Here is a 13836-nt window from a genome sequence, read left to right as displayed (position 1 = left end):
GAGCCCGACGTGGGACTCGATCCCAGGACTCCGGGATCATGACCTGAGCTGAAGGTAGTCGCTCTGAGCCACCCAGGCGCCCAAAACTTTGTTGTTTTAAAGGTTTTATTTTTTTAAGTAATCTCTACACTCAATGTGGGCTCAAACTCACAATGTCAAGAGTGGCACGCTCCACTGGCTGAGCCAGCCAGGTGCCCCACTTCCATTAAAACTTTGAAACAAAATTTGTATTTACTTTGCATAGTAAAATAAGCCTATTCCACTTTTTAGGACCACAAAAGAAAGCAAAGCAAAGAGCTGGAGAAATAGCATCTCTTTATAAATAATCAAGGTTACCTAATCAGAATTAAGTTGGCAAATCAAATGAACATGCAAGATACAGAATACAACACAGACTGCAATGAAAAAAATTTTGCTTACAAGGACTTAGAGCTTATGAGCAATGAATTCCTGCTGAAGATGAAAGCCAGACATTTTCCTGTATTTAATGTCCTCCCCAGCTGAAGTTTGTTGTGGCTAATAAAATTGTGAAGAAGATGAGTGACAGAGTGTAGGGAGAGATACCAACATCCTTTAATCAATTTAAGAACATTTATGATGTCACAGTCAGAACCCATCAATAGCCTAGGCCAAAATCTCAGAACTAGGAATACCACAACAAACTTTATAATGAAATAACTAATTTAAAGGTATCAGCCCAGCAGTTAAGAGGCTCTGGTCATTTTAAGATACGTTCACAAATTCTTTGGTAACTTTCTCTTCAAAAGGCAGAACCTAGTTCCTTCCCCTCTCCTAGCATGACTCCCGAAACTAGATCATAAAAGGCACTGTGCCTCTTCCTTGCTTGCCCCCCACCCCCCATCACTTATCCTGGGGGAAAGCCAGCTGCCATGTCATGATACTCAAGCAGCCCCATGGGAAAGTCCACATAGCAAGGAACTGAGGCCTCCAGCCAATAGCCTGCATCAACTTCCTAGGCATGTAAGCAAGCTAGTTTGGAAGTAGATCCTATGGCTCTAGTCAATCTTTCAAATAACTGTAACCTTAGCTGACGGGAACTTTGTAAGATTTTCTGAGCTAGAACCACCTACCTAAGTTGCTCCCAAGTTCCTGATCAACAGAAACTGCAGGGCTAAAATAACTGACATACAATATAATCAATGAGTGACCAAACAAGTTACCAATCCCACATTTCTTAAACTCCAAGGGAATGTTAGAACTCTTCACAAAATTCTATTTTAAATACTGATGTTGTAATTTTAGGCTGGGGGACATTCCCTCAGATGAGAATACACACCAAGTTCCAAAGGGAAAACCAACACAAATACAAAGCACCACTATTAAGTCATTCAGGAAACATTTACTTTTTTGTGCACAAGACCGCAAAGACAAGAGGGACTATATAAAATGTCCAAACACCTGAACTGTGTTCTCACTTGGGGAAGAAAAAGGAATGATAAAAAAATAAAAATAAAAAATAAAACGACAGAACTGCTTAGTAACACTTCTTCTTTTTTTTAAAAAAGATTTTATTTATTTATTTGACAGAGAGAGAGACAGTGAGAGAGGGAACACAAGCAGGGGGAGTGGGAGAGGGAGAAGCAGGCTTCCCGCGGAGCAGGGAGCCCGATGCGGGGCTCTATCCCAGGACCCTGGGATCATGACTGAGCCGAAAGCAGAGGCTTAATGACTGAGTCACCCAGGCTCTTTCTTTTTTCATGTTAAGCTTAGTTTCAGAGCTTCTAGAAATAGTGAAACTTTCTCTGTGGAAGAGAGTACCTTTCCATTAATTAATTTCCATTAATACCGTTCTACCAGTATTCACTGGAGTTTTCTACCATATAAAAAAAAAGGGTAGTTAACCACTTTGCAATCCCACCAATTCTCTCTCTTGCATGTTCAATTTCCTTCTTCGTGGGCTTTTTCCATTTTAGTCTTCAAATCTGAGTCTCCTCTCCCCTACAAATTCAACTTTGACTTAAACCCAGTGTCCCTCCTTAAATACCTCCCTATTCTTCTTTTTAACTGTCACACTTCATTTAATACTTCATGTGCTCTCCACACTTTCTTATAATTTTTTTTTTTAAAAGATTTTATTTATTTATTTGACAGAGAGAGAGATAGCGAGAGCAGGAACAGAAGCAGGGGGAGTGGGAGAGGGAGAAGCAGGCTTCCCGTGGAGCAGGGAGCCCGATGTGGGACTCGATCCCAGGACCCTGGGACCATGACCTGAGTCGAAGGCAGACGCTTAACGACTGAGCCACCCAGGCGCCTGCTCTCCCCACTTTCTAACCAGAATCTCTCTCCCTGTAAATCCCTGCATCTGGGCCTTCTGTGTTCTATCTACACTCACAACAACAAAAGCTACTAATCTCGTCCCTGTGTATTTGCTTTAAACTTAATATAGAATTTATCATTCTCTTGGATCTTCTCTTGAACTCTGGGTTTTGGAAGTGATTCCTTCACTGACAATGCTCATCCATATCAAATCAATCAAGAGTCCCTTGACCCTTTCTTTAAGATTTATTTATTTATTGGGGGGGCGGGCAGGCAGAGGAAGAGGAAGAGAGAGTCTTAAGTAGACTCTGCATGGGGCTTGATCTCATGACCCAGATATGACAAGCAGAAATCAAGAGTCGGGGGCTTAACCAACTGTGCCACCCAAGAGCCCCATTGACCCTTTCTCTATAATCGTTCAGTTACTACCATTTCTGTTGAGTCCTTAGTACTTGATACTTGCAACCTTGTTTAACAGACTCCTTAATATGGACCCCTGGTGTCTCATCTTTCATGACACCACACTCTGAGATTAATCTTCATCAAATACCAATAACCGAGATCCCCACTGGTGTGCTCAGTGATCTGAGTGATTAAATGGCCTTCGTGAAACTGGCTATCAGATTACTCCTTCCAATGGCTTGACAGTAGCCGCCAAAAGTTTGTTTCCCCAAGACTACAACTATAGCATCTATGTAATAACACAAGCCAAAAAGAGGCTGAAACTCCTGGTTTAATATCTAAACCCCAACAGACTGGCATTTAAAGACTCCTACAACTTACCTTAGTAGCCCTTTCTTTTGTTTAGCTCCAGTGTTTGACTTGGAATATCCTTCCTCCTACCCAGATCCCTATCACTTGAAGTTCAACTTAAACAACACCATTTTAGGCACCTGGGTGGCTCAGTCGGTTAGGTATCTGCCTTTGGCTCGGGTCATGATCTCAGGGTCCTGGGATCAAGCCCCACGTCGGGCTCCCTGCTCAGCTGGGAGTCTGCTTCTCCCTCTCCTTCTAATAAATAAATAAAATCTTTAAAAAAAATAAAATAACACCATTTCTATAACAACTTCTTTGTCCATTTCAATCTAAGGTGATTTCCCATTCTGAACTTTACCACTAATCATCCACTACCAATCTGGCAATTAATCATGTCTTCTTTCAATTTTTGAGTCATTTTTGTTTTTAAAGTCTTTCTAAGAGGCGCCTGGGTGGTTCAGTTGGCTAAGCGTCTAGCTCTTGGTATTGGCTCAGGTCATGATGTCAAGGCCGTGGGACTGAGCCCTGTGTCTGGCTCCACACTCAGCTGGGAGTCTGCTCAAGATTCTCTCTCTCTCTCTCTCTCTGCACCCCCCCCTGTGCTCTCCTTCTCTCAAATAAATAAATAGATATTTAAAAAAAAAAAAAAACGAAGTCTTTTTAAGTTTGTGTGTTTTTACTACATGCATGAATGATTTTTCAAACCAGAAAGCAGGGACCATGACTGTTAACACACCTTGCCCACAGCAGACACTGCTGACTAACAGGTTGGTAAACAACATTAATTACATATGCTCTCTGTGGGAGTAGACTGACATTGAGAGGAGGTGATTCTAAAGGTAGTCTGACCAGCAGAAAAAAGGAGCATCAGAGAACCCCTGATCATTAAGCCAATACCAAATTCTACCACCAGAGATTCATTCAATCAATAAATCAGTTCTTCTGACATATAGAATGATGCACCCATTCACTCCAATTGGCCTTGGTCCTGAACAATTAAAAACAGCATGAAGAGGGCACCTGGGTGGCTCAGTTGGTTAAGCGACTGCCTTCAGCTCAGGTCATGATCCTGGAGTCCCGGGATCGAGTCCCACATCAGGCTCCCTGCTCGGTGGGGAGCCTGCTTCTCCCTCTGACCCTCTCCCATCTCGTGCTCTCTCTCAAATAAATAAATAAAATCTTAAAAAAAAAAAAAAAAAAAAACCAGCATGAAGAAAGAGAGAAGGGTGTGTGAAGAAAAAGGAGTACTTCCCCCAGTAAATACTGGGTCCTCCCCTCTATCACCATTCCTTACTCAATTAGGCTTCTTTTACTATCCAGACTAGTGGTCTACAAAGTAAGCTTCATATGCAAGATTCACAAGGTAAATAATATTAACATGTTAGGCTAAGTGTATCATTTTAAAGAAAATAATACACAGGTATAGTCAAAATGGATTAAACATATTTTAGTAATGGGGACATAACCAAAAAATTGAGGGACCAGTGGCCTATATATCTACAATGTTGAAGAGTTTAAAATAAGATTTATGAGCTGATTCTAAAATTTACATAAGAATGCAAAGAGCTAAGAACAGCCAAGGCAATACTGAAGGAAGATGAAGCTAGAAAATCTGTGCTACCAGTGATCAAGACTTATTATGAAGCTATAGTTCATACAGGGTGGTACTAGTTCAAGGATAGACAAATGGACCAATGTAACAGAAAAGAGCCCAGAAACAGACCCATACACGTACAGCTACCTATTTGGCAAAAGTGATGCTGAGGGCAGTAAGGATGGTCTTTTCGATAAACGGAGCTGGGTAAAATCTCTATCTATATGCAAAAAAAAAAGACAATCCTTAAAAAACAGACTAAAAAACCACCACAATTCCCTGTAGATTGGAATATGAAAGGTAAATAAAAAAAAAACTTATGGAGAAAAATATAGAGGATTACCTTCATGACCTTTGTATGTAGGCAAAGATTTCTTCAACAGGACACAAAAATGCTAACTATTTAACAAAAGACACCACTGAGAATGCAAAAGTAAGCTACAGAGTAGAAGATAATCTGCAATACATAAGGACTACAAATCACTACGAAAACACAGACAGCCTCATAGAAAAATAAGCAGTATCTTGAATAAGAATTCATAAAGGTTATCCAAATGGCTAATAAGCATTAGGAAAGGTATTCAATATCATTAGTCATAAGAGAAATGTAATTTAAAGCCACACAGAAAGGCTACTAAAATGAACAAATAATACAACATTCTGGCAAGGATGTGGACCAACCAGAACCTCTCATATGCTGTTAATGAGAGTGAAAACACTGGTGCAACTGCTTGAATTTTCACTAAAAGATCTGTACGGTAATACAACAGTAGTATTTGTAACAAGAGAAACTAGGAATCACCCAAATATTTGCCCACAGTAACTCTTGGGAAGGCAAGGCAGTGGAGAGGAAAAGTGAATGGAAGTGGACGTAAGGGACTTCTGGAGTAGAGTTCCAGTAGTGTTTGTGAAGTAACTCAGCTGTATGTACACTTACGATTTGTGTACTTTCCTATATGCATGTTAATATCTCTAGAAGGACAGCCAACACAACAAAAGAGAAGATATAAAAAGTTTTATATGCTATACTTATTATTTCTCTCTAATCTACTTGGCTTGTTGTGTACTAAAGCAAAGCAAATGCTCATTTTTTCAGAATCAAGTTAGCTGCTTCTTAGAATCATGAGTTCAAATAGTTGCTAATTAATTCTCTTAGAAAAAAAAATTTTTTTAACTTCCCTAATAACTTCGTTAGGGTACTGGTTATCACTCACGAATTTTCTTCCTACTCCCACAATCTTTAAAGATGGACTCCACATTTATGTCAGTCCTTTTCTAATCTTTCAAGGCTTTTCGCATCCTTCCTAAGTTTGTAATTCACCATTTGAATTACAGCAAATATCTCAAGTTATACTGTCAGGACATTTACTGAAAATAGTAAGCATACTTAGTTATAAGTCTATTTCCTGTGAAAACAAAAAACTCTGATTCCACAGTAGTAGGGTTCCTATTTAAACAAAGTGGTCTTCCACAGGATTTGTAAATTATATTAACAATGCCAGAACTGCTTTTTTAGACCTCAAAAACAGCAAACAAGTCTTATCAGTAATGATAGGCACAAAGCAAACATAATGAATTTATCCCACACATAAGAGCCCAAGACCTTATATTTAAAACCAATTGAAAAACATCAGCACAACAGATAATTATTACATTGAACTCTTAGCACTGTTAACTAATAATATTTGACGTTTTCTTTTTAAAAAAGACTCATTTTTGTCAATTTTTTTTTAAATGAAAAACTGGCAGGATCAGAGTAGACTATGAAATTTCAAAGTGTGGTTTTGATGTCTGTATGTATGCTAAAATTATCATGCGTTTTAAGTTTTAACTTTTATATTCTTAACTAATGAGTTTTGGAAATCTTTTTTTTTTTTTTAAAGATTTTATTTATTTATTTGATTTTTTTTTTTAAAGATTTTATTTATTTATTTGAGACAGAGAGAATGAGAAAGAGAGAGCACATGAGAGGGGGGAGGGTCAGAGGGAGAAGCAGACCCCCCGCTGAGCAGGGAGCACGATGTGGGACTATCCAGGGACTCCAGGATCATGACCTGAGCCGAAGGCAGTCGCTTAACCAACTGAGCCACCCAGGCGCCCTGGAAATCTGTTCTAAAAGATTAGGTGTCCAAAATTTCATTCTCTACTCTTCTTTGCATAACAGACAAAACCAATGTTCTCTAGATAAATTAGATAAGTGTTTCTTGACTAAGAAAAACTCAGTTCAGAGAAACCAGTGTGAGAAATAGGACAGTAGTGGTGACAGGCACCTTCTAACAAAGCCATTCTTGGGGGGATAGTTCCCATAATAAACTACTTTGCTCAAGTTTGGATCAGCTGGGTTCTTTCAAAATTAATTATCTTTATTTATACAATCTTTGAATACCAGGGATATAACAGGTAGATACCAGAATATACTAAGACAGAGATGGACCTTGACTACTAACTAGAAGTCAGGGTAACTACACAGTGAAATGTGCATTCAGCTCTCTGAGCAATTTCTGAAAGTGAGACTCTTCCTTAAGTTCCAAATGTCAGTTTCGTTCTTTTGACTATTAAAAAGAATGATCGAGAATCTTCTACATGGTGACTCTATTTATCTAGTCCTCTGACTATCCTAATATTATGAGGTCATATAATGCTGTATTTTTCAAACTGATTAGTGAGGGTCATGAAATCATTTTTTAGTAGGTTCTAACTAACATTAAGAAAAAAAAGAACTAAAAAAAAATCAGAGTACATTGTACATGAAGGTTAAGTATAGTCTTGTGAATATTTTGTTATAAAAATTTATGTATGTATATGTAGTATTTCGTGTATCTACATACTTAACAGGTGGTGATAAAAAAATATTCTTAAAAAAATATTCTTGAGTTATGGTCACACTTCAAAAGCCACAGATATAATGGGCTTTATTATACTTTTATTAATTGTTACATACGAGGTCTCAACAAAATAATTCTTTATTCAGAAGTTAGGTCAATCTTTAAGACTAGATATCATATAAAGACCATTCTGCTTAGTTGAAAGCAACAATTTCTTATAACAGATTAATAAACTCTGGCAAAATACACTGCCTGGTTGATATTTTAATATATACATGTTGGAGGTAAGGATGATGAGACCAAAAGCAGAGCAGTGTTTCTACATACACAGAATTAGCTTTCAGCTACCCCTGACCTACTGGTTGTGTACGTGGTAAGCCCCTATGAGAGCAAATGTCCATTCACAACATGAAATAAAATTAAAGAGGAAATGAAAGTGAATCTAACTTCAATTAGATAACCTTACAGATTTCACTACCAACTTCCCATAAGGCACATGACCCACATCTGAATTTCTCAGGAAATTCATTAATTGATACAAGGACCTCACTGAACAGATACAATGAATATACTACTGTATTTTCAGAAAGCAGAAGAATACAAATAAGGGAAAGAGGATCTCTGAGTGTTAAGAAAGTTGCAGGTATCTACATAAGAAGGCATAATAAACCCTTAGGAGAACGGTGCTTCCTGTACCAAAGTAAAACTAGCAACAACTTGGGGCGCCTGGGTGGCTCAGATGGTTAAGCGTCTGCCTTTGGCTCAGGTCATGATCCCAGGGTCCTGGGATCGAGCCCCGCATCGGGCTCCCTGCTCGGCGGGGAACTTGCTTCTCCCTCTCCCTCTACTGTTCCCCCTGCTTGTGCTCTCTTGCTCTCTCTATCAAATAAATAAATAAAATCTTTAAAACAAAACAAAACAAAACAAACTAGCAACAACTTCTAACTATAGTAATATAAATTACCAAATGTAGGTGGACCAGTCTATAGGAAGTTAAGCAACTCTTGACCAGTTACAGCAATATTTCACCAGATGGAAGTCACCCCATCACCACTGACTACATTATTCCAACAGGACTGGAACCTAATTCTATTCTCCTTTTTGCATTACCGATCTTCTCTCCAGAGTCCAAAAAAGCACATGGAGCAATGTTTGAGAAACCAATTTGGAAAACAGGAGGAAGTCATATGAGTTCTTCAGTGTACAGGGGACAAATACCAGATCCCACCAAAGAATATCCAGCATTCAATAGCAATTAACTGTAAGACTAATGACCCACTAAATTTTTTAAAGGACACAAGGAAAATGCCCTGCCTTCTTAACTTTTAATTTTCTTGAAGGACCGTAACATGTAAATATACAAATCTCTTTTCAAAACTCTCCAGTGTTACCATTTCAATCTGAATAAAATCTAAATCCTTGCAAGACCTGATGATGTCCTTATGATCTGGACCTACATCTACAACGTTATTTCCTGTCACTTTCTCTCTTACCTACTCTATAATGGCCAGAACAATTATATGAAAAAGTGTTCAACATCATTATTTTTCATGGAAATGCAATTTAAAATTGAGATAAAGCGGTAACACTACAAATGCAACAAAATGGACTGACAATATCAGGTATAGGCAAGGATGATGAACAGCAGCAAACTTCTCACATTTTGAGTAGGAGTATAAATTTCTAAAACCATTTTGGAAAAAGGCTTGGAAGGGGCTACTAAATCTAAACATACATATACCTGATGATACAGCAATCTCATTCCTAGATATAAACCCCAAAGAAATTAGTGCTTACATTTACCAAAAGACATGTACAAGAATATGCAATGCACTTTTATTTACAATAGCCCTCAAATGGAAGCAACCTAAATATCCACCAACAGTAGCACAGGTTAATAAATTGTGGTCTATTCAGACAATGGAATACTTCATAGTATTACAAAAGAATGCTACAATGCAACATGGATGAATCTCACAGACATAATATTGAGGGAAAGAAGCTGGACACAAAAGTGCACATACTGGATAATTCCATTTACATTAAGGTCAAAACCAGGCAAAAATAATCTGTGGTGATGGAATAGTTGTTTTGTTGGTTTGTTCTGAAATGGAGGTATTAAATGGGAAGATGCATGAGGGAGACTTCTAGGTGCTGGAAATGTTCTATACCTTAATCTAGGTATAATCTAGTAGTTATGTAAGTGTATCCACATGGATAATTTCGAAGAGTTGTACATTTAAATTCCATGTAATTTACAGTAAAATTATATACAAAATACATATTAAATATACACACATGCACAAACACGCCCCCATACACATACAAAATGTCTATGAAGTGATAGTGAGTTATAACTCAGTACACTGCTCCCACTCCTCTAGGAACTTGTGGCTCCATGAGGCCATCACTGACTTTATTATGACTTTATTATTACTTTTACTGACGCAAAGAGAAGGGAAGTGAGTACTACATCACGGATAGCTGATGGTGAAGTAAGTGCTTACCTTTAACAAAGGGCAGCTGCAAAGGTTGGGAAAGGAGAGTGGAAAATTAACCCCAAGAAGGAAATCCTTGTTTCTCAGATATCTCTGCTGGCTCTCCCCTTCTGGCTCTCCCCAGGAGCGCAGCTGATGGAGCCTGTAGGAGGCTTTCAGAGACAGGAAAAGAGCTAACCATCTGAAACAGACCACAGCAGACATGCTTATTCAGTGCTCCATGGAGGTTTGAGGGTAGTTCAGAGCAGTGAGGAACCTTGTCTTTCATTCATGTGTCTCTTTTGTACATCTTGAGCATTTTAGAAACAGTTCTTTCCTACTTTCAGATAAAGCCATTTCACACTTCTCTTCTATAAATTGTCTTTGGCATGACTTGGTTTGCTACTATGAAAACTAAAATCCTCCATAAAGCTCCACTCAGTGTTAAAGAATATCTAACTCTATCACAAAAATTCTATTATAAAAACATCCTCATATTAGGGAGACAGCCTTTTCTAACAAGGTCACTGTTTATTACATAAATACAAAATAATAACATAAGTGAAAACCATTATTCCAAAGGAAAAGAACACAGAAGTAAGTTTCCCAGAATAGTTAAGGCAGGCTATGCTGCAATCACTACCAAGTAAAGGACTCACTAGCCACACTCTGCCTGCAGAAGCAAATACAACATAGGAGACTAACTAGAAATTAAGGAGACTTAAAGACCTTCTGGTAGCATTTGGGGGTTGAGCCTAAATAATTTTTACTTAAGGTATATCATGAAGCATCATGCAATTATTAAATGATCAAAAGAAAATTATGATTCCCTTATAAAAATTTTTACTCTTAACGAGAAAAAAATAAGAGGCTTGCTAAGATAATACAATATTAAGTATTTAGTTTCACAGTTCAAACTCTCTCTCTGTTTATTCCCAACTGCTCTCTCATCAAATTAAGCAAACTTCTCACCTGGCCAAAAGTCCCTGAAGCATGAGGTTTGCCATTTCTACTGGAGATACATCAATAAAGCGAAGGAAGGAGAAACAGCTTTCTTCATTAACACCTGGAATATCAAAGGACAAAGTTAAACCCAACACTAAGCCAAGAGATAATAGTCAACTAAAGCTACTAAACTGCTGTCTTTTTATTTAAGAATGAAAAGATATCTAAAGGTTTCAACCCAGCCACTATGATGGAAGTCAGGGTGTCATATTTTTGTACTACAGTTGCAAGTGGGAGAGGCAGACCTATGAGATATGGCATACATGGACCAGAGGGGAGTTGGCGCATCAGCTGCCTTTGGGCTTTTTGGATCCTTGGCTAATCACCTTTCTCTTTTTATCACGGAAGGAAAAAGAAAAGTATAAAGTTAGAAGATTCTGAAACTTTGCCTAATACCAGGGACAATGCTCAAAGGTAAGCTGCTCCTTTCCCTTAGACTAAGGATGAAGGAACTAAGTCACATTAATGAAAGTCCAGCATTGTCTCTGTCAAGTTTCAAGGGTGTAAGAAACTCTTAAGAGGCAGGTATAAAATAAAGATGGAAGGTCAATGTAATAGTTGTTAATTGCTTCCTGTTATAGCCACAAATCATAGCATCTATAGATGAAGACAACTAATTTACTTAAAGCTTATCAAGACTTATTTAGATCCAGCATGCAGGCAAAACCACTGCTAGTTGAGTATCAGTCATTCAGCAAAACAAAGACCATTCTGGTAAACCCTGGCATAATTTCTTTCCCAAAAATCAAAACACCTACCTTTTCTGTGAAAGAGAGACTGCTGGATATAGTCTGGTGCAAATGGAGAAAGAAGAACCCTTAACCACCTGTAAAATCAGTAAATAAAATAAAATAAATCCAAATATAAAAATATTGGGAACTAGATTAGAGGTCCAAAACTAAAAAGAATCTTTTAGATTTCAAACTGTTTTCTACTTTAAAGAGGTCTGTTGCCTTATTACCAGGCAAAAATCATGGCATAAATGTCAGACAGTACTAAGTAATTAATATAGATATAAGAAAGTAATACAAGTTCAAAGTGGTCTCATTTCATTTCAGAGAATCACAATTCAAAGCTCTAAGTTACCATATACCATATGAAACAAACAGCACTATAGCTCTGGTCTGTTTCCCCCTGCCCATCTAGTTGAGTAATAGTCTGGAGCTATCACAGACTATATTTTTAAAAATATTTATTTATTTATTTTAGAGAGAGAGAGAGAGAGAGAGAGAGAGAGAGAGAGTGGGAGCAGGGGCAGGGGGAAAGGGAGAGGGAGAGAATCTCCAGCAAACTCCTAGCTGAGCGGGGAGCCCGACATGGGGTTTGATCCCATGACCCTGCGATCATGACCTGATCTGAGATCAGGAGTCGGACACATAATCGACTGAACCACCCAGGTGCCCCACAGACAAAGAAGTCTTAAAATTAAACCCAAGGGGTGCCTGGGTGGCTCAGTCATTAAGTGACTGCCTTCGGCTCAGGTCATGATCCCAGGGTCCTGGGATCGAGCCTCACATCGGGTTCCCTGCTCCGTGGGAAGCCTGCTTCTCCCTCTCCTACTCCCTCCGCTTGTGTTTCCTCTCTCGCTGTGTCTCTCTCTGTCAAATAAATAAAATCTTAAAAAAAAAAAAAATTAAACCCAAGAAATGTGTCTCAACTTCAGTTTCATTAGGCTAAATATTGTTGATGATTATTTTGGTAATGCTGCTTATATTATTTCTCTACAGAAAGAACTTTCTAAATCCATGATTCTCAAATGTTGATGTACACAAGAATCCTTTGGGAGCTTGTTAAAAAAAATCCAGGAGCCAGGGATAGCCTCATTCCCAAGTGTAGAATGGACCTACACACATTTTCTGAATGGAACTGGTCTCTAGCGTATTATATTAACAACCACTTCACCTTTAACCAAATCTGTCACTGCTGATTCTGGCAGGAAGGTAAATTTGATTAATCTGAAATCCAATCAGTTCTCCCACAAGTGCTATTGCAAGTATAAAATAAGCCACCGCAAAACAATTTCAGTACTAGAGCAGAGACATATGATGATCTCTCTTGGTACAAGTACACATTTGCACACACGTGCACATTTCTCAATCAGAAAAGCAACCAGAAGTGGCTAGAGCTATTAAGGTCATCCAATTAAACCCTGATACTGCACAGATTCCTACCACAACGTTCCCCAATAAATAGGTGTCCACCTTATACTTAAATACCTCATTGTTGGGGAACTCAAACACTCTCCACTAAACCCCAAAATCACTAAGCCACAAAACCCCAAATTACAAAAACACCCTAGAGTGAACAGATATTAATATGTGCTCACCTGTCACGTGAATGGTTGAAGACCCTGATCTGTCCATGACGGTAGATAAACTTTGAAATCTGGTATGGCTTTAAGGAAATATGAAATGGAGACCAAGTTTCTTGTCGTTCAAATAACTCTGGGTGATTACACACCTAAGAGGAAGGAAAATGACAAGACACCACTGTCATGTGCAGACATCACTCTCAGAAATCATGGGGAATCCCAAACCCTGAATGTTTGCTTTTGTGAATATATACTTTCTCATTTCCTCTCTTTTTAATAAATAGCCTTTATCTGACCTAGGTTAGAGCCTTCTTCTTGAAATGGGTTAATGAGACAACTCCAAGGCAGCTGACCTAAAATCTTACCTTCCTAAACTGCATGACCAGATTCATGAGGCTGCTGGTGGTGGTCTGTGCTTGCTGGGTAGAGCCCATAGAAGACTGCAATAAATCCTCAATAGAAATTTTGTTCTTTAGTGCCTGATACAGAAGCTTCTGTCGGCTGGTCAGCTGGCAATACATGAGAATCTCAATCTAAAAATCAATAAGGATATTTATATTTTGAAAACCAGTTTCTAAGAGAAATCAGTAT

The 13836-nt window shown here is 38.3% G+C and overlaps 1 protein-coding gene across 7 annotated transcripts in view; it reads right to left on the bottom strand.

Annotated features, from left to right (window-relative positions):
• The window catches only part of INO80 (INO80 complex ATPase subunit), a 136658-nt gene that overhangs the window by 52690 nt on the left and 70132 nt on the right, over window positions 1-13836 (bottom strand). For all 7 annotated transcript variants that reach the window (XM_064570665.1, XM_064570664.1, XM_064570661.1 and 4 more), the window contains 5 exons: window positions 13611-13778; window positions 13261-13394; window positions 11693-11760; window positions 10902-10995; window positions 9960-10131 (listed from right to left, as the gene is read on the bottom strand). In XM_064570665.1, the coding sequence (XP_064426735.1) occupies window positions 9960-10131; window positions 10902-10995; window positions 11693-11760; window positions 13261-13394; window positions 13611-13778 (636 nt within the window). The remainder of the gene's footprint in view (window positions 1-9959; window positions 10132-10901; window positions 10996-11692; window positions 11761-13260; window positions 13395-13610; window positions 13779-13836) is intronic.

The sequence above is a fragment of the Mirounga angustirostris genome, unplaced genomic scaffold (genome assembly GCF_029215605.1).
Source record: "Mirounga angustirostris isolate CCGP_5_RB_7025 unplaced genomic scaffold, mMirAng1.0.hap1 SCAF_9, whole genome shotgun sequence".
Classification (NCBI taxonomy): domain Eukaryota; kingdom Metazoa; phylum Chordata; class Mammalia; order Carnivora; family Phocidae; genus Mirounga; species Mirounga angustirostris.
The sequence above is the reverse complement of the archived record's forward strand: the minus strand, read 5'-3'. Positions and strand labels throughout refer to the sequence as shown.